General features: G+C 40.8%; 2 protein-coding genes across 4 annotated transcripts; one reads left to right on the top strand and one right to left on the bottom strand.

Moving 5' to 3' along the window:
• Nucleotides 1-24: 24 nt before the first annotated feature.
• On the bottom strand, nucleotides 25-16,765 carry efhb (EF-hand domain family, member B). 2 transcript variants are annotated; one of them, XM_089118086.1, is made up of 13 exons: nucleotides 16,425-16,765; nucleotides 16,261-16,323; nucleotides 15,995-16,138; nucleotides 15,676-15,844; nucleotides 14,212-14,322; nucleotides 12,161-12,290; nucleotides 11,746-11,829; nucleotides 11,590-11,657; nucleotides 10,763-10,917; nucleotides 9,664-9,916; nucleotides 8,182-8,400; nucleotides 309-490; nucleotides 25-199 (listed from the first exon to the last, which is right to left on the bottom strand). In XM_089118086.1, the coding sequence occupies exons 1-13, from the start codon at nucleotides 16,467-16,469 to the stop codon at nucleotides 53-55; spliced, it is 1,770 nt and encodes a 589-aa protein (XP_088974212.1). In that variant the 5' UTR covers nucleotides 16,470-16,765; the 3' UTR covers nucleotides 25-52. The 2 variants fall into 2 exon arrangements, with proteins under 2 accessions (XP_088974212.1, XP_088974213.1); XM_089118087.1 differs by having other exon boundaries at nucleotides 9,664-9,871.
• A 502-nt stretch (nucleotides 16,766-17,267) lies between these two features.
• On the top strand, nucleotides 17,268-26,556 carry rab5ab (RAB5A, member RAS oncogene family, b). Of its 2 annotated transcripts, none has more exons than XM_039688791.2 (6): nucleotides 17,268-17,390; nucleotides 18,925-19,153; nucleotides 22,559-22,710; nucleotides 23,105-23,227; nucleotides 23,384-23,477; nucleotides 25,645-26,556. In XM_039688791.2, exons 2-6 carry the CDS (start codon nucleotides 18,988-18,990, stop codon nucleotides 25,758-25,760), a joined length of 651 nt encoding a protein of 216 aa, XP_039544725.1. In that variant the 5' UTR covers nucleotides 17,268-17,390; nucleotides 18,925-18,987; the 3' UTR covers nucleotides 25,761-26,556. The 2 variants fall into 2 exon arrangements, with proteins under 2 accessions (XP_039544725.1, XP_039544726.1); XM_039688792.2 differs by having other exon boundaries at nucleotides 17,359-17,433.
• Nucleotides 26,557-27,992: the final 1,436 nt, after the last annotated feature.

Here is a 27,992-nt window from a genome sequence, read left to right as displayed (position 1 = left end):
GAAAAAAAAGCACAATAGGTCCTCTTTAAGGATAAAGGACACTTGAAATACTTTAATTAGCCTGTAGTTCACTGAGAACATTTCGAAAGCTCTCCACACAAACGTCACCGTCAGGATCTCTCATGGACGCCAACTTCCAGGCTTCCTCAAATGTCTCCTCAGCAACATTGAGACCCACTTTTTGGAAAATCTCTGCAATCTATATATGATATGCAATATACCTTTGATGAATGTGTTGATATTCACCTGTTCGGCATTGTAAACCCCCTTTGTATCATAATGTAGCATGACAGCGGTCTAAAACTCACCTGGTGTTTGGTGCGAGGGCTTAAAAACTCTTCTTCATGGACTCCGTAGAGGGAATGCAGAGGGGGGCGGAGCAGATCACGTGCTGTCGGTTCGTCTCCGTAGTTCGTCCGGTCACCGACGCGTTTGACACGAGGAGCGGGTAGATCGGTCCGTACTGAAGGTACTCCGTATATATGATCATCTATTCACGGGAAGCAATAAGAAGAGAATGTTTACAAGACTACGTTAACTTTCCTTAGTTGTGCTATTTTAATATTTGTTGTGTCCCAGGTCTAGGGTCTGAGAAAATAACACTCTGTAAAGCTTGACAGATCAAATAATACGCTGATTTCACGCTGCTGCCATTTTGAAATCGAAAGCGAAGCTCCGGTGGAAAGAATCCCGGAAGTACAGATGTCTTGGACTACCAACCTGAAGCTGCTGCCGCGATTTAAACTATTAGATAATAATAACCAATATAGGATATGTATATAGTTCGTTCCTGCTTCTTTTTATGTTCTGAATATAGGCTATTTTTTAAAAAAAATGTATTTATAAATGTCACTGTATATATAGTCTAAACTATGAAAGAAATGTATGTACATTTTCAAAATAACAAATTTCTACATTAAACACAACGGGCGTCGTGACGTCATTACTGGCATGGCGGCCAGCTTACCAATCAGGGATGAGTTCCCTAATGAATATTGAGGAGTCTTCCCCTACCATCCTGGGAAAAAAAATATCGCGGATTTATGTCAGACTACTGACATAAAATACATCAGTTGTATCAATAATATTTCTTAGTAAGAATCTATTTAAATGCTTAGTTTTATGACCAAAGTCTTTAGTTCTAAAACATACACAATGCATTACAATGACGATTGAGAGATAAACAAATAAACGCTCATCAAAAGCCTGATGGATAATTTTTTATTCATATGATTTGAAAAAAGTACTGTATAATCAAGTAAACCTCAGTTGCTTCAGTCCAGCGTGTTCATCTTTAAATATGACTAACAATATAAAAGTTATCCTTAGATTTCACAGTAAACTGACACGAAGATGGACGTTTTTACAATTATAATAAAAGTCCTTTTTACTTGCTAAAGGTGACAGAAGGCATGTTGTAGATGGTGTGCAACAGGTTTCATCAGCAAAGGTTTGATCATTAAGGCCTTGAAAATAAGATTCACCAAGATAATCTTGATTATGCCCTGAAAAAAATCCTGGAGGATATATATAGGCTTTGTGTAGTTTGAATACTTGTGCAGTTTGAAGGTTTAGTGTGAGATCTGTATGCGGATGATTCTCAAATTTATTTACCACTGAAACATGGGCATGAATGTGCCATTCAGTCTCTTCATGCATTTTTGGCTTGCTCATTTTGATAAACGAGTTTTGAATAGTCACGAACGTGCATCACAGAACAGAGCAAGGCGAGCATTTGAGCTTATAAAACTTAAACTTTTTTTTTAAATGAGCGATTGTTTTCGCTTGATAAGACTCTTATTCATCGTCTGGAATCGTTTAAAGCCCTTTGCACTGAAACGGTCTTTTGGACCCCATTGGAGTCCATTATATGGAGAAAATCCTGGAATGTTTTCATCAAAAACGTCTCGGTTACGTATGTAACCCTCGTTCCCTGAGTAGGGAACGGAGACGTTACGTCAGAAGTGACGGAGATTGGGGGTTTCGCATAGAAAGCCAATCCTCTTCGAGTATTAAAACACGAGCCAATGGCATGCAATGCCTTGGGGCTGCGGAATTTTGCATAGCGTACTCCGCCCTACTCCGTGAGTATAAAAGGAGGAAGTGAACGCAACCGCAGTATGTCTTCGCTGAGGAGCCAAGACTGAACTCGGCCTCTACCCAGCGATACAGCAGAAGTGGCAGGGAGACGTAACGTCTCCGTTCCCTACTCAGGGAACGAGGGTTACATACGTAACCGAGACGTTCCCTATCGTAGTCACTTCGAGTTACGTCAGAAGTGACGGAGATTGGGGGTCTGTGCCATCACGCCATCTTCAAGCTGTCTTCCAGTGCCCTGCGAAAGACTGAACCCCCGAGCCTTACCTCTTTTTTTTTTTTTTTTTTTTTTTGGGGATCCGACTTTGACACAGGATTACCAAGGTACACTGGGAAACATATCCCGAAGGGGACATGCTACCAGCTGCCTACCGAAGGGAGGACTTAAGGATACACATATGGCCACATAGGAACGCATATGGAACACTGGAGTACCAACCGCAGGTGGCTACTGATTTAAACTCCAGGGGTGGCAGATGGCTTGCCAAGGGAAGACACATGCTCAGAGAGGCTTACAGTGGATAATACACATGAGACGGTTACCATGGGGAACCGTGCGCATGGAGGCACCTAGCTAGCATCCAGAGCAACGCAGTGGTGCCCGCATCGTCGGTGCTGGAGGACTCAAGACTTCAATGGAAGAACTGAGGAAATATCGCACTTATCCAGTCCGGGGAGTGGAGTGGCGAGCAAGCGAAGACACCTGAGCGGATCCAGAACTGGCCGAACGAGTACGTGAGAGGATACCGGCTCAATTCGCAGATTAAGAATCTGGCGAAGGTGTTGGGTGTCGCCCAGCCTGCAGCTCTGCAGATGTCTGTTAGCGAGGCGCCGTGCGCTAAAGCCCAAGAGGAGGCTACACTCCGAGTGGAATGGGCCGTCACACCAAGGGGGCACGGAAGGCCTTGCTGCTGGTAAGACAAAGCAATGGCATCCACTATCCAGTGGGACAGCCGTTGCTTTGAGAGAGCCCTTCCCTTCTGGCTCCCCCCATGACAGACAAAGAGCTGGTCTGAGGTCCTGAAACACTGCGTTCTGTCGACATAGGTGCGGAGAGCACGTACCGGACAGAGCAGTGCCAAGGCTGGGTCTGCCTCCTCCAGGGGCAGCGCTTGCAGGTTCACCACCAGGTCCCGGAGGGGAGTGGTAGGAACCTTGGGCATATATCCAGGCCGGGGTCTCAGGAATACGTGAGAGTAAGCCGGCCCGAACTCCAGGCACACTTCGTCAACAGAGAGTGCGTGCAGGTCCCTTACTCTCCTGATGGATACCAATGCAATCAGGAGTGCTGTCACATAGGACAGGGCAAAAACTCTACCGACTGCAAAGGCTCCAGGGGAGGCCTCTGCAGAGCACCCAGGTCTACTGAGAGGTCCCCAGAGGGCAGGAGGGGAGGGAGGCGGATTTAGCCCCCTCACTCCCCTCAGGAACCTGATGACCAGGTCATGCTTCCCATAGACTTACCTTTCACTGCATCATGAGACGCGGCAATGGCCGCGACATAATCCAAAGGGTGGAGGGCGACAGCCTGCGCTCCAACCCCTCTTGCAGGAAGGAAGCATGACTCCGATCGAACATCTCCGGGGGTCTTCTCAGCGAGAAGAACACCAATTGACGAAGAGGTTTCACTTCAACGCATAAAGGTGTCACGTGGACGACGCTCTTGCGGAAGTGATGGTTGCCGCCACCGCAGGTGGCAGCGAACTCAAACCTGCCTCGTCCCGTCCTGGAGCCACACGTCCAGCCTCCAAGATCGGGACGAGGGTGCCACAGAGTGCCCCGTCTCTGAGAGAGTAGGTCCGGTCTCAGAGGAATAGGCCAAGGAGGTGCTGTCGCGAGGAGCAAGAGTTCGGAGAACCACGTCTTGGTGGGCCAGTAGGGGGCTACCAGCAAGACCTGCTCCTCGTCCTCCTTGATCTTGCACAACACCCGTGCAAGGAGGCTCACTGGGGGAACGCACACTTGCGTGGGCCCCGTGGCCAGCTGTGCGCCAGCGCATCCGAGCCGAGAGAGCCGCGGGTCAGAGAATAACTGGGCGCAGTGGGACGAGTCCCGAGAGGCGAACAGGTCTAACTGTGCCTCCCCGAACTGGTCCCAAATCAGCTGGACCGACTGGGGATGGAGTCGCCATTCGCCGGAGATGGGACGGGCCCGGGACAGCTCGCGGCTGCCCGGTTCCGGTCTCCAGGAATGTAACTGCACGAAGGGACCTCAGGTGCTTCTGACTCCATATCAAGAGGTGGCGGGCGAGCTGCGACAACCGGCGCGAGCGTAGACCCCCCCTGGTGGTTGATGTACGCTACTGCCGTAGTGTTGTCTGAGCGGACACGCACATGCTGGCCCTAGAGCACGCTCGGAAGCGGTGCCGGGCGAGCCGTACTGCCAACAGCTCGAGGCAATTGACGTGCATGAGGCGCTGGGCTCCTGTCCAGGAACCGGCGGCTGCATGCCCATTGCACATGGCACCCCAGCCCGTGGTAGACGCATCCGTGGAGACAACGAGATGCCTGGAAACTCGCTGAATAGGGACCCTGTCCGTAAAAAGCTGAGGTTCGACCACGGGAAGAAGGATCGGCGGCACGTCGGAGTCACTGGAACTCGGAGCGAGCCGCGATGCCATGCCCACCTCGGGACTCGATCGCGAAGCCACAGCTGAAGCGGTCTCATATGAAGCAAACCGAGCGGCGTTGCCGCGGCCGCGGATGCCATATGCCCCAGGAGCCTCTGAAATAGTTTCAGTGGAACCGCACTCTTGCCCTCGAACTGTCGAAGACAAGCCAGCAGTGAGTGCGCGCGCTCGTACGTGAGCTGCGCGGACATGGCGACCGAGTCTATCTCCATGCCGAGAAAAGAGATCCTCTGCACGGGGCAAAGTTTGCTCTTTTCCCGGTTGACCCGAAGGCCCAGACGGGCTAGGTGCCGTAGCACCAGGTCTCTGTGTTCGCAAACCTGAGCTCGAGAGTGTGCTAGTAACAGCCAGTCGTCGAGATAGTTCAGGATGCGAACCCCGTGTTCGCGAAGGGGAACAAGGGCTGCCTCGACGATCTTCGTGAAGACGCGAGGGGACAGAGCTAACCCGAATGGGAGAACGGCGTACTGGTATGCCTGGCCCTCGAAGGCAAACCGAAGAAACGGTCTGTGTCGAGGGAGAATGGAGCCATGGAAGTACGCGTCCTTCAGGTCGATCGCTGCAAACCAATCCTGATACCGAACACATTCGAAAATGCGTTTGGCCGTGAGCATTTTGAACGGTAGTCGATGGAGAGAACGGTTCAAAATGCGCAGGTCCAGGATCGGTCGTAACCCACCGGTCTTTCTTGGGGACAATGAAGTAGGGGCTGTAAAGCCCGGACCTCACCTCGGCTGGAGGGACCGTCTCGATTGCACCCTTCGCCAGCAGGGTCGCAATCTCCGCTCTCAAGACTGGGGCATTGCCACCAACCATCGTGGAGCGAACTCCCCTGAAGCGGGGAAGAGACCGTGCGAACTGAATCGCGTAGCCGAATCCGATCGTTCTGATGACCCAGCGGGAACCCCGGGAAGCGCTAGCCAGGCTTCCAGGAAGTGAGCCAACGGGGTCATGCGAACCACAGACGTCCCCCCGGAGGGGCAGCGAGGCGGGTCGACCGGCATGCGTGCAGGAGTTACCCCGTCCGGATGCACCGTCGAAACCCGCTCCCCGACAGAAGAGACCAGGGAAGGCAGAGCGTTCCACGGGGGTCTGTTCTGCCGGGGGTCTGGCGACAGAGGGGGAAGGGATTGGCGTAGCCCGGGGACGACACACGCACCCTTCCGCGCCCTCCGAGACAGAGAGGAATGAACGGGGCGACGCACTGGACGTCGTGCGCGCTCATTCCAGTCTGTGTGCTCAATGACAGTGTCAGCTTTTCCTCAACCAGCTCAGGGAGCTAGCTAGAACAAAAGATTCTCCACCGGCCCTCCACCGGGGAAGGAGGGGCCCTGCCACCGCCTCCTGAGAAAAACCATGACACTATCACTGAGCGGCCCGCCTCAGGAACATCGCTTCGCCTGGCATCTAGCGGGGCACGCGGCCTGAGGGGGGGCTCTTTTCTTGGGACGCTTACCTGTGGCCTCCTCCGCGACGCGAACCGGCTGAAGGCTGCTGCTGGGGCCGCGTGGGAGGGAAGGGAGCCGCAGGGGGGCGTCCTCGGCGGCGAGCTGGCGGAGGCGTCCGAGCCGACGGCTGGTTGGAGGCAGCAGCTGGCCGTCGGGGCAGAGAAACCGCCTTCGTCTGCTCCTAGGCGGTCGAGAAGTGCTGGGCAAAGTCCTGGACCGCACCGCCGAACATTATGATGCTCCTGGACCACAGCGGTGGGCATCACCTGACCAAGGGAGCGAGCGACCGCCTCCGTGACCCGTTTAAGGACAAGGTAGGCGACAGGCTCGCAGCTCGCTTGGTCCGTCACCTCCTCGTGCACATTCCTGAGCAGCTAGCTTTGTAGGTGCTCATCATATGCAGGGCGGAGGCTGCCTGTCCCGCCGCTCTACAGAATCGCGCCGCCATAGACGACGAGAACCCATAGGCTTTGGAGGGGCATCTGAGAGCAACCGCCGGTTGACCGGGGGAGCCCCAGCGTACCCACAGACAGCCGCATCGCCGAGGGGAGGAAGGGCGGGGAACTAAGCACGCTTTTTTTTTTTTTTTTTTATTTATTTATTTTTTAGTGCGTGTCAGTTCCGCATGCAACTCGGGGAAAAAAGGAAATTGGGGTTGGCCGTGGCCGTAAGGCGGCAGCGTTACCCAAAAACCAATTATTCAGCCGCGAGAGATCGGGGAGGGGCGGAGTTCCACCCCCACCCGATGCTCACGGACGCCCGAGATAGCACGGCCATCATCGCGGGATCAGACACGGCGGCGCTGACGCTCCCGAGGGAGGCAACGCGGCCGCATCCTCACTTCCCGAGGAGTCAAGCCCGCCTAGTGATGCTGTGATCGACATCGCATCATCATCTGGAGCGCTGCCCGAAGCAGCCGGTGCCACCGAAGAAGCAACCGACTGAATCGAACTAACGCTCGCTGGCTCTCGCACTGAGGCGGGAGGTGTGGCCCGAGGAATCGTCGGGGCTTATCCCACACCATCACCGTAAATCACCAGGTCCCCGGGTCGACGGGCCCCCTATGGAGGAAACCGATCGAGCGGGGGGGACCGGGACTCTCACTCAAGTGAGATCATTGAGTCTCGACCTCAGTGTAGAGATGGTCATGTTCCCACAGAAGGAAAATGAGTCATCCACGAACGCTGCTGCTGCATGCTGAAATGCCCAGGCATACAAAGCAGCGATCGTGACCATCAGATGACGACAGAAATCAATCACACCCAGAAGAGCACGGGCGAACCGTCTTTAAAAAGACGTGCGCGTGCAGCTCTTTCAATGAGAGGAGGAAATTCACTCTTTCAGCGCTGAAGCGACCAGGGAGAAGCGCAAAGTCTGGCAGACCACTGCTCAGATCGCAGGCGATGCAGAATCTCGCTGGGTACCGCCGTCACACCAACACTGAAGAGGACGCTCGTCTCGAAGAGTCTTGAACAGTGCTTTCAGGAGTGAAGAGGTTCTCTTGGCTCCGAAGCGAAAACATACTGCGGTTGCGTTCACTTCCTCCTTTTATACTCACGGAGTAGGGCGGAGTACGCTATGCAAAATTCCGCAGCCCCAAGGCATTGCATGCCATTGGCTCGTGTTTTAATACTCGAAGAGGATTGGCTTTCTATGCGAAACCCCCAATCTCCGTCACTTCTGACGTAACTCGAAGTGACTACGATAGGGAACCTTAATTTCTTTTCGACTGGATAAAGAAAGACATGGACATAGGATGACATGGGGGCGAGTAAATTATCAGCAAAAGCTTTTTTCCTTCCTTTGTCTGTAAAAACTTGTCCTGCATTGGGTGTTTTTCAGAGTGCACTTAAAACTTGATTTGATAACATTTGATAATGCTTTGTAAGTTGTGTATTTCATATGTTTGTATTGTCTTTGTTTGTATTTTTATTTTACTTCTGTACAGCACTTTGGTTCCACTTGTGGTGTTGAAAGTGCTCTATAAATAAAGTTGAGTTGACTTACTGGCAGAGGAAGAACCCCCTACGACAGCATTGATGAGAGAGGACGAGGTGATGAAGCGGTCCTGCACACTTCTGGGTCTGGACAGGGTTTTTGGGGTCATCCTGGTGTTTCCCAGCTCAACAGCTTCCAGATCTTCAGGTCTGATCAGAGGCTTGATGGCGCCGGCTGTCCGGAGGTCGGCTCGCCGCGTGTTGGCCGGGGCTGACCGGGTCATGCGCTCTGAAATATGCAAGCCATATTAATATCTGACACATGCTTTGACATCAGTTTTAGGGGACATTTACACCGAACAAGTTTTTCCATTCATGCTTTTCTATTGTTTTCAAAGTAAACACACACTAGACGGACATCTTGCGTTCGCGTTTCGCATCTTTTTCAGAGTCTTGTCCATGACATGGGATTATAAAAACGTGGCACTCAAGTTAAAAGAAGTTCCTTTTTTATTTTATTATATTATTATTATTATGCATCTCTAGATCTTTGTGCTTTTGTTTTCGTTTCACTGATCTCATATATGTGTTATGAACCATCCCTCAGTTTCAACAGTTTCGTTGTCTCCTTTAAATATTTAAATCAATTACCACAGATGAATCACATCACAACATTATATAAAACAACAAAATCATAAAAACACAAAAAGATACAAGATTGTATACTTGAAGTTGAGGGCAAATTACTCTAAAAAGAGTAATACTAGCTATTAATTACATCTTCAATAGTGTAATGATGTTACTGTAATTACTCTTTAAAAAGAATTGCATTACTTATTACTTACTAAATTTCATATCAAGCTCTGCCAATTAAACACTGCAGGGACAGACCTGAAACTGCTCTATTAATTCTTTAAATAATAATTAAATAATATAAAACTAAATAAATTATTCTTGAGTTGACCGAAGTAATAAGGTTACATTGAAAACAAACATTTTAAAGTCCCCCTGTGGTGAAAATCCAACTTTTAATGTTGTTTACATGTCTCTGTGGCGTTTTTAATTGTCTTAGTGGACAGCATTGCTGAGTATATCCACCTTAAAACTGCAGTGAACCAAAGACAGTCTCAAAAACACGGTGTGAAATCGCTGGTGTTTCTGACGTCACAAACCACCTTGTAACCAATCAGATCAACGTGTGATCGCCAACCAGTGGATCTCTGAGAGAGTGAGTGGAGGCGGGGCTCATCTGCATATTCATAGAACCGCGTATACTAAATGAGGCAAGGGTGTCGGGTTACAGTCAAGCTATTTTAAGGTGTGAAGAATTGTTTAAAGGAAAACAATTTTAAACGTCATTTTGGTGATCAAAGATGAGTTTTAAGGGATATAAATTGAATACAGGGGGACTTTATCGTTAAATGGTAAATTTCATTGTTAATACTGAATTGTTTTCTTTAGTGCAATTACATCAGAAGTAACTGTCCTTTACCTAGTAAATAAATGACATTAAGATATTAACATTAACATGAGCAAGAGCGGTTCAATTCACCTCCTGTGATGATTTCCTGCTCCACCCTGTTGATTGGCATTTTGTCTTTCCAGTTGAGAAAATTGGAGAACTCCATGAAATCGATCAGTCCGTCTTTATCAACATCACAGTAATCCATGAGCTCATCGAGCACCGGGTCACTGACGATCATGTTAAACTGCTGGCAAACATCCTTCAGGTCCTCTTTATCGATTTTGCCTTGACCCTTCTGCAGCACGAGACAAGGAAATCTGGTAACATGCTGAATGAATACCTTTATAATGCATCATACACAGAGGCTTTTCAAGTAAAGTGCTTTTCAGGATGCTTTTCTCATGAAATGATTGGTTAAAGAAATGAAGAAATGGTTCTATTTAGAACCAGAAATGGTTCCATTCCCCGCTTCATATATGGAACTCCAAAATGGTTCTATATAGAACCTTTTTTTTTTTTTTTGGTAAAAGGTTCTATTGGCCAAGTATGGAACCCCAGGGTTCTATATATAGAACCCAGAGGAACCCTTTTTTTAAGAGTGTATAGAACCTTTTAGGGGTTCCAAATACGTAGCGCTGATAGAACCATTTCAGGTTCTAAATAGAGCCTTTTCTTCTACGAGTGAGTTCATTTTTGAAAAAAACTTTTGCTGATAATTTACTCACCTCCATGTCATGATGAACGAATCTTTTTCCGAGTCATTTGGTTCATTCAACGAACGGAATGAACGAATTGACTCGGAAAAAGAAAATGAACGAGTTCGAACAGGGGAGTCACAAACTCGCATCACAGAACAGAGCAAGTCGAGCATTTGTGCTTATAAAACTTATTTATTTCTGAAATGAGCGCTCGTTTCACTAGATAAGACCCTTATTCAACGTCTGGTGTCGTTTAAAGCCCTTTGAAGCTGCACTGAAGCTCTCTTTTGGACCTTGAACCGTTTGGACCCCATTGAAGTCCATTAAATGGAGGAAAATCCTAGAATGTTTTCATCAAAAACCTTAATTTCTTTTCGACTGAAGAAAGAAAGACATGGACATCTTGGATGACATGGGGGCAAGTCAATTATCAGCAAAAGTTTTTTTTTTAAAGTGAACTACTCTTTTAATATACAACAGCTTCAGACCTTGTCGTAGTATCTGAATGCTTTAAGTAATGAGCCGAAGTTCTGGTAGTTGGACTTCTTGAGATGCTGGCGAACAGCGCTGACCAGCGATCGCTGTCTGTCTTTACCTTTCAGGTACTTTCCAGGTGGAGTTTGATGCAGAAGGTCACCTACACCTGAGGAAAAACAAGAAGAACTACTGTATAGATGGATGAATCTCTCGAAACCGGTCCAGAACATACAGTCAAACCAAACATTATTCAGACTAGGACACTATAGTTCATTTATGATAGTGAGGATAGCAAAATAAAGTAAACTGTAAAGTAAACTTAAAGTAAAATTTCGGACCAAATTTAATTTTGACACTGAGCTGATCATGTTGTGTTTTCTGTAAATACTAATGGTCTTTTTACATCTGAACAACATGAAGCATTGCTTGGTCACTGGTTGAGCTAAACTGGTATTATCTAATGGTGTAGTTAAATTTAACAGATATTCAACATAATGAGAGTCTAACATAAGCACGGACAGCACCAGTCAAATATCAACTCATTTAATAACTCATGTCATATCTTATTACCATTTTCTAAACTAAAAAAATGGTGTCTGAATAAATGTTGGTTTGACTGTACCCGGATCATGTGTAAGCCTCTCAAATGTCCTATTTTCTTTACATAAAACACTATGAATGTTTGTGAGAGATTCATAAAGCGCTCTCTGTTTGGTCCCGATTACAGGAATGTCCAAGTTGTAATTCCACAATGATGTATTTCACACACAGAAAGAATAAATCATGAATTGGCTGCTAATTTATTTCTGACAGAAATGTGACAGACGATTCAAATTACCAAAGCTGTCAGGTTTCATCAAGACTCCGAATGTGTGATCACTGGGAACGTTTAATGTCTCCGCAATTCTATAAATTAATGCACAGACAGAAAAGATGATTTACACTGTGAAAATGTCATTAGTATTTAACAAAACGGCTCTTAATCATGACTTACGGATCATGAACTTTGCCTGTTTGTGGCTGAGTCTTCTCTCTGAAGTAGTCACAGCGCTTCGAAGATAATTTTGCGCTGTTGTGCCTTAAGACATGAAGATTAATTAATTGCTCATTTCTGATAATGTTGTCATATTAGTTTGTCATTTAGAAATGTTCAAATGAAATATGAATTGCCATTATAAAATGAATATTAAAACTGTCAACCCTGTTACCTTTCTGAAGGCATAGTTATATCCCAAAATACAGTAGTCAACATTTAAAGTGGATCAAAAACCTTTAATCAAATTTATACATGAATTTTGACCGATACCCGTTCTTGTCTCCGACAACTTTGATTAACTTAAAATGTTGACAGTATATTAATTTAGCTAGTGGAAATCTCTGGTTGTATGTACAGTACTATAGAAGTTTACATTAGTGAGTCACTGGGCCAGTGGAGAGATTTGGACACGTTTCTCCCATCATTGTGATGAGGCGTCGGGACACCAAACCTACTTTCTCTCCCATAACGACTCCAATTGTACTTTCTGTCCAAACGCTCACCTGCAAAAAATGCAATTTATCACCGTTTTCTGAAGCAATGGCAAAACGAGCATAAGACTTCAGTTTGAAACCAACTAAAATGCAAAGTTATAGACCTTAGTCAGGGCATTCATTTTTGAAAGCTACAGGGTGTTCAATGGTTGGTTTGGAGAGTTTTTAAGGGGTGGTATAATGCCTTTTTCACAAGATGTAAAATAAGTCTTTGACGTCTCCAGAGTGTGTATGTGAAGTTTTAGCTAAAAAAAAAAAAAAAACACGGGTATTTTTAAATAGTATGTTAAAGTTGTAATTTTTATAGGGTGAGCAAAAACATGCAGTTTAGTGTCTGTCCCTTTAAATGCAAATGAGCTGCTGCTCTCAGCACAGGGGGCGGAGCTTCAGCTTGTGTCCTTTTACCTCACACTGAAAATGTCAATGTTTATGTTCAAATGAGTCAGACAATAATGGATAATGGATAAATGTCGATAATGGAGAGACTGTTAGTCGATGAATTTATGTAACTTATGTGTACACTGTAAAAAAAATCAGTTAAATTTACGGGAAAACTCCGGCAGCTGTGGTTACCAGAGTTTTCCTGTTAAAAGTACGGTAGCAACATTTTAGGTTTTACAAACTTTGACCGTATTTAATTTTACAGCAATAAACCGTATTTCATTATTTGATATAATGTTGATTTACTGACATTTTGAAGTATTAATATCTGTTTTGTTCAATTACAATACACCGACAGCCATCAATCACATCAATAATGAGAGTCAAATGATCAATCAAAGCTCATCATTATCAGCTCTTCGACAAGAAAATTGATACTACTATATAGAAGCTGCACAGTCTCATTCAAACAAACATTAAACACCATCATGGTAACATGTTGAAATTTTAAAAAATAAAATAAGAATTAATTTAACAACGTTAAATGTAACATAAAACCCTAATGAACACAACTTTTAAGAAAAAAAACTAAGAACATTATGAATAAACAGTCCAAATACATTAAATGTGAAGTGTCACGCAGGGAATTGTGGGAAAGTCAATTTACATTTTTTCGCAGTAAATTATACAATGACTTCTTTTTCACTTCCAAAAACTGTAAATTTAACAGTATTTTACGGTAAAACTACATTAAATGTACCATTATATATATCACAGTTATTTACCGTATATAGTAAGGAAACTTTCTGTTAACCAATTAACAGTTTTTCACTGTAGCATTTTTACAGTCTTATACTGTTAAAATCACGATCATTTTTTACAGTGTAGTTATCTTCTACTCATTGATAATCTATAAATCGTGTTCAGGGTGTGTTACATGTACATTTATGTACATTCTAGGCTTAGTGATGTCACTAACCCAGTAGGAATGTGGTGTAGTCCCTACCAGCCGTTTGTTGTAGTCCTTAAAAAACTATTTCTATTTCTTTAAAAGCAAATATAAAATAAAGAGAGCTTCGTAACTTTGCAGATGTTGTTTATGCTCAAACAGCAACATTACACACCAACTAAAGTTAGAAAAGTGAAATCATTGACAGAAAGAAACAGTTGTGAGTTGTGAAATTGACATGACCTGTGTGCGATCCATCACAGCCACGTTTTCATTCACATTCGGTTACACTTTATTTTGATGGTTCCCTAACACACATAAGTAACTTTGCAACTAGCTCTCATTAGAGTATTAGTAGACTGTAGGTTCGGGTTTCGGTTAGTAGAATAAGTTGACATGTTATTGTAAAGTTACTGATGATAGTCAGTAGAATATCTGTTGAGGCGCATCAAAATAGAGTCACTATAATAACTGATATGGAGTCACTTTTATTCAACAGAGTTAAATCAAAATGATATGTTAATTCAATTCAATATGGCATCCAACCTAACTAAGGTCCATAAACCTAAATAAAGACTGAGACTCATAAATGGAACTGACCTACAAAGTATGAGCCGTGTGAGCGGATGTAGAGCCGATGTCCCTCGTCCGCTTCCTCCTGCACCTGCTGTGCGCTTTTAGGGGGATTGATCACCTCACCACCATTAGAAACTGCATTTAAAAGAATAAACACATTTTCTTAAAAAAAAAAAAAAAAAAAAAACATTATATATATATTTATTTATTTTTTTTTTTTTGAGTCAATTCATGAGCATGCTACTGAAGTTTCACTATAGTTGTGTCCCAAATGACGCACTTATACACTATACACTCTTAACTGTGCAGTGTATGATTTTTAAAAGGTTGATTTGTCATTCATCGTTTCATTTCCTTTCGCTACCCAATTAAAACATGGACAGCTGAGTGCATGAAGTGTCCAACATACCAGACTTTGTTTTTTCATTTAAATAAATGCATCATGTTCTACTACTCCTATATTGAAAGAGTCAGTACATTCTCCATTGTCTGATATTCTGGAGAGCTCGGTTTAAAGGAGTAGTTCACTTTTTTAAAAAAACTCCTGCTGATAATTTACTCACCCCCGTGTCATCCAAGATGTCCATGTCTTTCTTTCTTCAGTCGAAAAGAAATGAAGGTTTTTGATGAAAACATTCCAGGATTTTTCTCCATATAATGGACTTCAATGGGGTCCAAACGGTTCAAGAACACAGTTTCAGAGCAGCTTCAAAGGGCTTTAAATGACACCAGACGATGAATAAGGGTCTTATTCGCTAATTCGATCGTTTTGCTTGATAAGACCCTTATTCGTCGTCCGGTGTCGTTTAAAGCCCTTTGAAGCTGCACTGAAACTCTCATTTGGACCTTCAACCGTTTGGACCCCATTGAAGTCCATTATATGGAGAAAAATCCTGGAATGTTTTCATCAAAAACCTTAATTTCTTTTCGACTGAAGAAAGAAAGACGTGGACATCTTGGATGACATGGGGGTGAGTAAATTATCAGCAAAAGTTTTTTTTTAAGTGAACTACTCCTTTAAGTCTGCTCAAAACTTTTGGACTCCCGATTAGGGCTCTTTCTTTTATAAATGAACAGCAAATGCTGAGGTTCGCTGGAAGGATTTTGCGAGACACTTCACTTGTAATGTTCTCTGTTTTTGGCTTCCTTCACGGCGACGGCTTCATTATCCATGTTTTAGGACACAATAGAGGAAGGCAACCTTTGTTTTAAATCGTCAACCATCCCTTGTTTATCATTCCTTGATTTTAATTCTTATATTAGGTATCCATTAATATGTATTCCGTGCACATTGTGTTATTTATTTAATGTAGGATGTTTTTATGGATTACTCTATGTGGCCTCATTAATTGCCCCTTGGGGACAAATAAAGTGTTTTGAAATTGAAATGATCCTGTTATTTAAAGTGTTCTATCTGGAATGTTCAGTGAACACACTATTTGAACAGTACATAAGTATGTGCATTGGGACGCACAGTATTACTCTTACACTGGAGCGTTGTGACACCAAAAGCCGTTTTCTCAGGGTCAAGCCAGCTTGGTAAACCAGGGCCTTGAACTTGTGACCTTCCAAGAGGTGCTTTCTGACTGGTGGCATAAGCGATTTCTAGACACTCTTGGAAGCGTGTTTTCGGTGCGGGGTTAATCACAGATCCAGCCTAAAAATACAAAACACAAAGAATATGTTATACCTGCACCAAAGACTTAATTGCAAGAAAAAAACGTTCTTTTCTCTCAACGTTTTTGGGTGAAACACAAATAGACAGTTTGAACATCAAGCAATAAGAACAAGAAGTTTTATGTCTTACATTAATGGATGATTTAGTGTTCACACCATGGACTAGAGTACTGGCGATGTCAGGGTCATCTGCTTTTCCATGGAAGACCCGAAGTGTGCCGACGGGTGGCCGAGCAGATCTGACAAACTTCCTCACCACAGGTGGAGTTACAGGCTATATATATATAAAATATCATAAAGTTGTATAGCATACAGTGTATACTGTATACACACACACACACTCGCACGCACGCACTATATGTGTGTTTCACTATTAATCTTCTATGAATTACCCACCCTTGGTGTAATTTCCTGCAGACAAGACTTAGTTCTGTCTCCTACTGGAATGAGCTTCCCTGCCTTTAAGTAGAAATGAGCATACTGAGCATTTCGAAATATTTTAAGCATAATAACAGTCGTAAATGTAAAAGATCAAAACTTATTCTGAGAAATAGTCATACCGCACGGATGGTTGGAAACGTGTCTCTGTGTCTCCGGGTGGACATATTCCGCTCGACGAGACTCACAGCTTTATTTACAACCAATTACCATTCAAACAAACAACAAAAAAACAACAGCAGTGTTTGTTTACCTTCCGTTACCTGACAACGCAGGAAACCGGAGGAAACTTAGCGTCAACCTGACAATGGCGTGCACCTATCACAAAATCTCTCTCTAAATGAAGCTGGTTTCTTTGCTATTTTAAAATTAGCCTGTATCTTTCATATACCTACAACAAATGTTAAAGTTGCCAGTGCGCTTTTAAACAGAAAAGGTTTGTGAATAAGTGAATAAATACATTCTAAGTCCTTTGTTTTTTAATCATTATTTTTTTCAAAGGCTTAACAAATACTGAATATATTAATAAAATATATGACTTTTGCACAAAAAAATATCAGAAGTTAAATTGTCATAGGCCTAGATGATTATCCAGAGCATCCAAAAGTATAAAGTTTAAACTAAGTAAAAAGTATTTTAAAACTAGGCCTACTAATAATTACATCATATATATATATATATATATATATATATACTGCTCAAAAAAATAAAGGGAACACTTAAACAACACTTAAAAAGTAAAAAGAAGAAAAAAGTATTTAATAAGATTATTTAATTCATTCAGATCTATGATGCGTTATTTTAGTGTTCCCTTTATTTTTTTTAGCAGTGTATATATGTGTATATATATATATATATATATATATATATATATATATATATATATATATATATATATATATATATATATATATATATATATATATATTATAACCCATTGTGTTGTGGGAATAACATTTGTCAGAAGCGCTGTTGTGATTGGCCGATTTCTCTCCGATGCGTCTGACGTCAGATCCAGTCATCCGATCCGTCTTCCGTCATCATCAGTATTGATGCGAAAGGGGAAGTTGGGAGGAACCGAGAGGAAGGTACGAGTCTTTGGGCTTTAGACATTTGTTCTGTTATATTAATGCAAGTCTTCTGGGCTTTGTATTTGAAGTAAAGCATACAGTTGTTCCGTTCAACTTTTTAACGGGTATATATAGATTTATGAGAGGTCTCGCTCAGTGTTATGTGCAGCATTACATGCAGAGCGCTCGGCCTGTTTTCCTCTTAGCATTAGCACTATTAGCTTTCATGAACCATTTGAACCGGGGCGTCTAAAAAAATGACAGACCCGATAAATTACGGTTGAGACAGTCGAAAAACGATTATCAATAAGTTTAGTGGCTGTTTACATGTGTGTAATACAGAGAAAGAGATGGATACATTATCATTAACATAGTTAGCATCACAAGCTAACAAGGCAGCTCGAGCTTCATATTATGACACTAAATACATTTTCCATTTGAATAATTCAGTGATTTTATTTGATCATTCCTCTGAAATTGAAGTTAACGTTACTTAGTGACTTGTATGGTAAACACAATATTAGCCAATCAAAGCCTGCTGCGTTTGTTTTGATGAGCCGGACAATGCTACACGTCAAACAAGTCAAGTTATCACCAACGTTTTCTCATCTATCAAATCTAACCTGCAATGTTTATAAATGGCTATTTATCATCGTTTTTTTTAAGTTAAAAGGGCTTAGAAGCAATTTCAAGTTCTGTCTGATCATAATAGACCTGTGTTTTGCACGGTCACTCTGTCTCATGATTTCTACATTACATAAGATATAAATAGAGTTATATATAAGTAAATATAGCCTAGAATATTAAGAGTTAGCTAACCAGAGAGGCAAATATTACATTAAGAAATCATAACTATGAGATAAAAAGTCTGAAGTATGACATACAAAGTCAAGATTAATAATTTACTTTTGATCTTATTTTTACTTTGTCATAATTATCTTAATGCATGAATTGTTTTGGGCTTCCATGCCATATTCAGTATGTAGTAAGCTTGCATTTCATTCCCAGCGTGGCTTTGGTTTTGTTTGGGGAATGATTAAAGGACACAAGGCTGGGTTTTGGGGTCAAAGCACAATGGATATTTAAGGCTTAACAAGAGTGGCAGTTCCTCAACAATGTCTGTCATCCATCGTTTAGTCATGTGACCGCACTGGAATGGATGTAATGAATGGCATGACAAACTACACAATAGATTTCTATATCAGTGTTACTTAAACTTATAACCAGTCTCTCAAATATTAGGAGGGGCTCAGTCCTGCTCCTGAAGATCTGGGTATCAATTTACCTTTTTTGAAAAATCCCAAAGCTTGAAAGATTTTTGTTCATATTTCAAAATAAGGAAAATGGCATAGTTAGTTATCATCCACCAATGCACCCCTTGTTATCCTCGGGATGTATTTGGTTAACCCCATTTGAAATACAAGAGCCGACTATACTGTACAGTCCCAGCCCTGCATCTCCACAAGCAGGAATAGACACCTAATGATTGATATATATTAACAGTGTTGTGAATTGAGAAGTGATACTAGATTGTTAATGTTTGTTTCCGCAGATCTGGGAGTGAGTGTTTGAGAAGCACCTCTTGACTTCAGCACGGGAGATTGGGCTCAGGGTCATGGCAGGAAGAGGTGGAGCAACGAGACCTAATGGGCCGAACGGCGGCAACAAAATCTGTCAATTCAAACTAGTGCTTTTGGGAGAATCTGCTGTGGGGAAGTCAAGTCTAGTCCTTCGCTTTGTAAAAGGACAGTTTCACGAGTTTCAGGAAAGCACAATAGGAGGTACGACTTCATTTCGGTGTATAAAAACACGGTCAGCGATTCTTATATTTAGTGTTAGTCTTAGTCCTGTGTCAAATGCACTTTTTAGTTATCATATTTCGTCAACCTTGTTTTGTTTTTGTCAAGTTTTAGTGGCCCAAAATGGTGACATTGATAATAGGCTAACGATTATTTTGTTAAAAATTATAAACGATTGTTGTCATTTGAGAATTTATTTTTACATTCACACTTATATAAGCAGTGTCAACTCATACGCATGGTTTCCGTGTTTTTTAATAGGCTATTTGTCATAAGTTAACCCATTCTCTACATTATGAAAACAAGATATTTCTCTCAACAATTTAATTAATTCCAATAATTACATTCATGTTTTTCTACCTAAACAACAGCAATAAATGCCTGTTTGTTGTCACAAAGAGCTACGTAAGTGCATTCATTCATATATGAAATTCCTCACAGTAATTCCAATAATAACATTCATGTTTTTCTACCAAAACAACAGCAATAAATGCCTGTTTGTTGTCACAAAGAGCTACGCAAGTGCATTTATTCATATAGTTGAGAGATTCATGTTTGGATTTATTACAATAAATCACAGATGGTCACAGAAACCAGCGCAAGCGGCTCGTATTTATACTGCATTGAAACTGCAAAAAACTGTGGCCCATGCAAACGAAATTTCTGTTGTATTATGAATGACAATAAAGTCTGTCAAGTCGTGAAGGAACACAGACGGGCTGAGTGACACTTTCATTTAAGCAGAATATCTCAAATGGAGATCGAGCTTACTTGTTTGTCTGTTTTCAGATCATTGACGGCACTACCGCAGTGTAGAGACAGTGTGTGTTTATGGTTGCCAGATTGCAAATATTAAGTAAAACACAGATTAGAAAATGTATCGTTTTAAAAGAAAAGGGGTAACACTTTAGTGCATAAGACTAACATGACACCTAATAATCATGACATGACATATTATGAATATGAAGTTTTATGCAAGTGTCATTAAGTGTCATTCACTCAGTTATGACATTTTTAATGCAAATATGACATTGATTGACACCTTGACATAAACCAACACATCATAACCTGTCAGTGTCTTTGTCATGACAACTTGACATTACTAAGACAACACAACCTGTCATAAACATGATTAATGATCAAACTTAAGAAAGCACCTCGCTTTATTGGTTAACATTACATTAAACTGTCAGGTGGTTGGTTTTGACATTGGCTTTCATGAAGCCATTATAACTTTTTAATGACAAATTTGATGTGCACCACTGTAGTTGAGGGGTCACGAAAAATATTCCTGACACAGTTAATAACGGCCTCATGATAGTCAATGTCAAAGCCAACCACATGACAGATTAAATCAATTTTATGTCAAGTTGTCATGACAAAGACATCTTAAATTACAGTTGTCATAAACCTTACTTCATATTCAAGACATATGTCATGCACACCCCTTCAAGCAAAGTGTTACCAGAAAGGGTTTGATTGGGAGATTTAAAATCTTGACATCTGTTAACCGCAAGCATGAAAGCTCGTAAAGACTTCTTAAAAACAGTCTAATATTTGATTTCCCCCCTTTAGTCTCATTTTTACGGAGGCGTATTGCATTCACTTGAAGAAAAAAAATCTACTCTGTTTTTCTGGATTAACAAGTTAATTTTTCATGAGAAAAAAAAAAAATTGCTCTGTTTTTCTGAATTAACGAGTTCATTTTTCATGAGAATTTTTTTTGCTCTGTTTTTCTGAATTAACAAGTTAATTTTTCATGAGAAAAAAATTTTTTGCTCTGTTTTTCTGAATTAGAGTTAATTTTTCATGAGAATTTTTTTTTGCTGTTTTTCTGAATTAATGAGTTAATTTTTCGTGAGAAAAAAGTTTTTGCTCTGTTTTTCTGAATGAACGAGTTAATTTTTCATGAGAAAAAAAAATTTGCTCTGTTTTTCTGAATTAATGAGTTAATTTTTCATGAGAAACAAAATTTCTGTTTTTCTGAATTAATGAGTTAATTTTTCATGAGAAATTTTTTTTTTCTCTGTTTATCTGAATGGGCTCTATGCACGGCGTTATTTCCGGTGAAGGATTAAGGATGCTCGATAACTTCCGCCGATCATAGAGTCCAATGCAATACCGAGAATTTATATTGAATTTTATACTCCATGGTTATACTAATGAAACGTTAGTCACAAAAACAGATAAAACAGACACCCCTCGTTGTGTTTATGCTTCTTTTTAAAATTATATTAAATAAACATAACTATATATAAAATTACATCTAAACGTATGCACGTTTCGTTTCAAAGACGAGAGGACAGTAAATATTGAAGACTCTGCCATAATCCCGTTTTCTCCGGTTTTCCTCCGCTTTAATCTACACAACCGGAAATGGACGAGCATCCTTACGTCAAATGCGGAACTTATGCGTGCATATAGCCCATTAACGAGTTAATTTTTCATGAGAATTTTTTTTGCTCTGTTTTTCTGAATTAACGAGTTAATTTTTCATGAGAAAAAATTTTTTTGCTCTGTTTTTCTGAATTAATGAGTTAATTTTTCATGAGAAAAAATTTTTTTGCTCCGTTTTTCTGAATTAATGAGTTAAGTTTTCATGAGAAAAAAAAGTTTTTGCTCTGTTTTTCTGAATTAGAGTTAATTTTTCATGAGAATTTTTTTTTGCTGTGTTTCTGAATTAATGAGTTAATTTTTCGTGAGAAAAAAAGTTTTTGCTCTTTTTTTCTGAATTAACGAGTTAATTTTTCATGAGAAAAAAAATTTGCTCTGTTTTTCTGAATTAATGAGTTAATTTTTCATGAGAACATTTTTTTTTGCTCTGTTTTTCTGAATTAATGAGTTAAGTTTTCATGAGAAAAAAAGTTTTTGCTCTGTTTTTCTGAATTAGAGTTAATTTTTCATGAGAATTTTTTTTTTGCTATTTTTCTGAATTAATGAGTTGATTTTTCGTGAGAAAAAAAGTTTTTGCTCTGTTTTTCTGAATTAACAGAAAAACAGAGCAAAAACTTTTTTTTCATGAAAAATTAACTCATTAATTCAGAAAAACAGAGCAAAATATTTTTTTTCTCATGAAAAATTAACTCATTAATTCAGAAAAACAGAGCAAAAAAAAAATTCCATGAAAAATTAACTCGTTAATTCAGAAAAACAGAGTAGATTTTTTTCTTCAAGTGAACACAATACGCTTTCGACATTTTAGTCAGAGAAAAAGGACATTTTTCTTTAATTAAAACGAACACTAATGTTAATGCACTTACAGATGGGAAGTAGGACTAAAATCTTATATTACGGTATACACACGCACACCATGATATAGAAAAATGCCTAATTACAATCATTCACTAGATGGCAAGACCTAACCCGTCCCTGTCCTCTCTCCGCTAGCTGCCTTCTTGACTCAGACAGTGTGTTTGGATGACACAACAGTGAAGTTTGAGATCTGGGATACAGCCGGCCAGGAGCGCTACCACAGTCTGGCTCCAATGTATTACAGAGGAGCACAGGCGGCCATAGTGGTGTATGACATCACGAATGAGGTGAGTCCTTAATACATACTCTGCAGTTTAAACAAGGAATCCCATTTATCAACCTCTTTTGAGATTGTACTATAACTCAACACTTCCTCCCATGTCCAAAAAGAGCATTTATTGAAACCAAGCTGCCAAAAGCTGGCTTGTTCTTAAATCCTTTCAGCATGTGAATGCAGCAAAGTGCCGTTACTCATTTCACTTGTGAAAAGAGTGTTTACATAGATATAAAAAAAACATCCCATTTAATGCTACAGGTCAGAAAATCATTATGAAAAACTAAATTATCACTTATATTATAAGTGGACCCGTCGGGGAGAAAATAATATGAAAAAAAATTAATGAAGCACAAATGAGAGAGCTCTGAATCCAAAAAAAATGCTTGTTGTGTTTTTTACTTCAGGAATCATTTACACGTGCGAAAAACTGGGTGAAAGAGCTTCAGAGACAAGCCAGTCCAAATATTGTAATAGCTTTGGCTGGAAACAAGGCAGACCTTGCCAACAAGCGAGCGTTGGACTTTCAGGTTTGTGATGTTTGAACAGTCACAGAGGAGCAGACGCTTCCTGTTGGCTTTACAAATGAGATGTGGAACTGTTGATAAACAAACAAACATGCCGTGCAGACTTCCAGACGTCTGTTTAGAGCCTCAAACCATGACTTCTTCTCGTCTCCTTCACAGGATGCACAGTCGTATGCAGAGGACAACAGTTTGCTCTTTATGGAAACGTCGGCAAAGACTTCAATGAACGTGAACGAGATTTTCATGGCCATTGGTAAGTTAACTACTTTAACCTGCTACTTATTCTGCTGTTCAAACGTGATTTATGCTTTTTAAAATACTTTTTTATTTGATCAAACAGTTTGAATACATGTTTTATAGATAAAAATGCTGTTTTCTATGCGAATATATAGTGAAACGTAATTTATTCCTTTGAATAAAGCTGAATGTTCATCATTAGGGTCACATGATCCTTCAGAAATCACTCTAATATGATGATTTGCTGCATAATAAATTGTTGAAAACAGTTGTGCTGCTGCTTTATATTCTATGGAAACATTTTCTCGGGATTCTTTCATGAATGGAACCTCATTTATTTGAAATATAATCTTTTGTAACATTATAAATGTCTTCACCGTCACTTTTGATTAGTTTAACCCTAAAACCGAATTCTGGACAAATGTGGGCAAATAGTTTTGATTTATTTTTTAAAAATACTTCCCTTGATCTGAGCGGTACAAGACTTGGCTACTTTTCCTAAGTTTGCCTCCTGAACACACACACATTTTTTTTTTTGACTCAATTCTACAATGTTAAATGAGTGGAAAAAAAAAAACTCCTTAATCTTGTATTTGGGTCAAAAATGGGCAGAAACGAATGGGAAAAACTGTAATTTAGAGCATTCTAAAAATAAGACACCAGGTGACAGCAAAGTCGCTTCATCTTTAGGTTTTAGCTCTAAGAACTTATTGGAATGATATTTTAATGTAGTTAAAACATTTTTTTTAAATAAAACATAAAAATAAGCATAATTTACATAGAAAATATGGTACCAAAATAAAAAATAACACCATAAATGGAATGGTATTATTATTATGGAATGATATTTATTTATTGGAATGATATTTTAATGTAGTTAAAAAATAAAACATAAAAAGAAGCATTATTTACATTGAAAATATGGTACTTTTTGAAGTAAATAAATTCAAAAATACCTCCAAAATAAAAAATAACACCATAAATGGATAGACAAAACTTTATGGAAGACAGTGATGTAACATTTATAATAAATAAAAATTAGGATCACACCTGAGTCCTCTGTGCCCACATTAGTCCACAATTACAGGATTAAGGGCTACAAGGTACAAAAATGTCAACATGAGCCTCATCTCGCCTCACTTTCAGGGGTGTGAAAACGTAAAATCGATGTGCATCTAATAAATTATTAATTCAAGAGTGTTGTTCAAGTTTACTGCAACAATAGTGCTGCGAACTTCACATAGTTTTGAAAATCGAGTGTTTAGTTGATTCTGGTGTGCGTTGTAGCCTAAACACGACAGCTTTCCTCTTCCATGAGCGGGTTTGGCCTCACAACGGCTTTGTACAGAACGCGACGCAGAGATTGGTTGAGAATTCAACCAATCAGACGACGACTCCCGAAGTGTTTCCAGAGCCCGTCTAACGGAGAGCCTTGGCACTTCCTATTAGCCTCGTTGTGTATCACGTTGGTTGCAGTTCCATTAGAATTCCACTGGAGGTGATCATGAGCGAGAGCAGAGTGAATGGGAGTCTATGGGGCTAAACGGCTAAAAGTGTCTCTTTCTCCTGCTTGTCGTTAAATTAACATAGATTTTATTGTTGATTCCGCAAGTTCAATATAGATTATAGGCCAAAAGACGAATGAACGAGTACTTATGTCCTTTTGATTTCTTACAGGTTAGGCAGATGTTGGCCAGAACACGCTAGCATTCTGCTATTGTGTGACGTCATCACATTTTTGAACAGATTTTTAGAACAGATAAGTGAACTTAAAAATGCAATTTTCAGCTGAGTGTATTATCTTAGCCCTCCCTTTTGAATGCAACTTTCAAATTACTTGACAAAAAATTACATCCTGAGAAAAGTGGATTTCTGGGGGTGAAACCCCATTGACTCCCATTCATTCTGCACTCGACCGCGAGCGCCCCCGCATGGACAGAGACGTGTTACTGCAGCCAGTCCAGAACCCGGAAGTAACCAGCCAGTGCCAATTCTCCTCAATTAGACATTCTCTGGTGATTCCCATTTTTGTGTGCCTTATGCATCTGACGTTCACTAAGACTAGCATGGTTTTGACTACCCTGAATTTTGTGCTGGGGAAAAACGTCACGTTTTGGACTTTTCTTTGAATGGCATTTCATCTTAACGTGTAATATTTCCCTGTTCTGTCTTTGCACCCTTAGCAAAGAAACTGCCCAAGAACGAGCCCCAGCCTGCAGGTGCCAGCACGGGACGCAACAGAGGCGTGGATCTGACAGAAACGGCACAGCCCACGAAAGGTCCCTGCTGTAGCACCTAAACGCCGACGCTCCTCACCTCCTAACCAACCGCGTCACGTCTGGACACGGGGCTCCTCCTTCCAAACCTCGCTCCGTGGATTAGCTAAAGACTCTGTATAGCTGGGTTTCTAATACTTTTTTTTACTTTTTATTTTTAAGAAAATATATGTAAATCTGCAGTCTACTGGATGCATGTATCACTACAAAAAGCTAAATACACATTTTAACTCAATTCAGCAGGAGAACAAAGGAGAGCGTTTAGTATATGAAACTGATTACCTTATGACCAGGCCCAGGAACAATCTGCAGAAAAAGGATTTAAGCCTGTTTAATGAAGCTATTGTTATCGGTAGCTAAGCGTAATCATCAAATTAGCCGGCATATTTAATAATAAACCCCATGAACGCATTACAATCTGCTTATGACTCAATGTTCAAGAGTTTTAAAACTGCTCGTGAAAAACTAGATCCTCCGACAGAGCCGGTCTAACGTTGGTTGTGGGTTTTAGTTTGGATGCAGTAGCTTGTTGTTCCTCAATGCGCCTCGAATGAGAATAACGGGCCATCATTACCAGTGTAACGATGAGTTGCTGAATTAGAGTAAAACATGTTCAGCCTGTTGTATTGATTATAATTATTATTATTATTAATTGGGACTGTATTCTCATCTCTGTTATGCTTATAATCTTAATGTCTGGCCCATATGGAATCGGTGCACTTGCATTTTCTGAGGATTTAAACACGTGTTTAATGGACGACAGCGCATGATAAACTAACCAAGGTATTTAATGGGGAAATTAAAGGTGTAGTTCACTTTTTTTTTTTAAAAAAACAACTTTTCCTGATAATTTCCTCACCCACATGTCATCCAAGATGTCCATGTCTTTCTTTTTTCAGTCGAAAAGAAATTAAGGTTTTTGATGGATTTTCTCCATATAATGGACTTCAATGGGGTCCAAACGGTTCAAGGTCCAAATGAGAGTTTCAGTGCAGCTTTAAACGACACCAGACGATGAATAAGGGTCTAGGACCCTTCGAGTCATGACTCGAAAAAAGATTCGCTCATTTTGATGAACGTGCATCACAGAACAGAGCAAGGTGAGCATTTGTGCTTATAAAACTTAAACTTTATTTATTTTTGAAATGAGCGCTCGTTTTGCTTGATAAGACCCTTATTCATCGTCTGGTGTCGTTTAAAGCTGCACTGAAACTCTCATTTGGACCTTGAACCGTTTGGACCCCATTGAAGTCCATTATATGGAGAAAATCCTGGAATGTTTTCATTAAAAACCTTAATTTCTTTTCGACTGAAGAGAGAAAGACGTGGACATCTTGGATGACATGGGGATGAGTAAATTATCAGCAAAAGTTTGTTAAGAAGTGAACTACTCCTTTAATGGGAAAATTAACCCTTTCCTCGCAAGCATTTTTTATCTTTCACGGTCCCCAGAATATATCTGAACATGCAATATAACAAATGCATTAAAAACTTAATGCATTCTGGTTTTTGAAATTAATCAAAAGCAACATTTTGAGCAAATGACGAGATTCAGAGCGACGATCAAAACACAGATGTAGTAGATCGAGTCCATCAACACCATAAACGCCTTCATTTGATTTATATGCGCTTTTATGACGGTGATAGATTACATGTGCATCAGCAAAGCCTGATCAGGAGGTTTCAGGAGACGTGTAACAGCGCCCTCTACTGTAGGACACTGAAAACTTGGTGTAAAATGATGTGGGCGATTGAAATCTGCAAATTCCATATGGGCCTTGACAATGATCAGTTAACACACACACACACACACACACACACACGGACATTTCCCTGCAGTTTGTATTGTAATCTCACAGGTAGTCATGAGCAAAAAAACGTACATGTACTCTGAGGACTAAAGGCAAATTTAAATAAGTGCCGTCGAACAAGACTCACAAGACTCTGTGAGGGCCTTCGTTTCGAAACATGACTCTTTAAATGTTTCCCGGGCAGAAAGAAACACATGATTTAGATTTGCCTCCCATGACGGACAGTAATTTGCACACTGTACAGCCTACTTCCAGTTTCTTTTCCCAGAGAATCATGTTTAATGGTGTATGTAGTGTTATTAACAAATGAACTTGACATTTAGTCAGTGGTCTGTCTTGTACCTTCTCTCAAAATGCTCCATGTTTTTATTTCCAAGAACCTATTGAATTGCACAATTTTGAGTTGAGTATTTTTTTTCTTGTTATAAAATTGTGTCTGCCTGT

Source organism: Pimephales promelas, chromosome 12 (assembly GCF_988280905.1).
Source record: "Pimephales promelas chromosome 12, fPimPro1.hap1.1, whole genome shotgun sequence".
NCBI lineage: Eukaryota > Metazoa > Chordata > Actinopteri > Cypriniformes > Leuciscidae > Pimephales > Pimephales promelas.
The sequence above is the reverse complement of the archived record's forward strand: the minus strand, read 5'-3'. Positions and strand labels throughout refer to the sequence as shown.

Excerpts from the sequence above, each read along its gene's own strand:
- efhb (XM_089118086.1), bottom strand. The coding sequence starts at position 16,469 with ATGTCCACCCGGAGACACAGAGACACGTTTCCAACCATCCGTGCG. Across the intron at positions 12,291-14,211 it reads ACACGGCTCATACTTTGTAG|GTGAGCGTTTGGACAGAAAG; the intron begins GTCAGTTCCATT and ends CATTTTTTGCAG. Across the intron at positions 11,658-11,745 it reads ACAGGCAAAGTTCATGATCC|AATTGCGGAGACATTAAACG; the intron begins GTAAGTCATGAT and ends ATTAATTTATAG.
- rab5ab (XM_039688791.2), top strand. The coding sequence starts at position 18,988 with ATGGCAGGAAGAGGTGGAGCAACGAGACCTAATGGGCCGAACGGCGGC. Across the intron at positions 22,711-23,104 it reads TGTATGACATCACGAATGAG|GAATCATTTACACGTGCGAA; the intron begins GTGAGTCCTTAA and ends TTTTTACTTCAG. Across the intron at positions 23,228-23,383 it reads AGCGAGCGTTGGACTTTCAG|GATGCACAGTCGTATGCAGA; the intron begins GTTTGTGATGTT and ends TCTCCTTCACAG.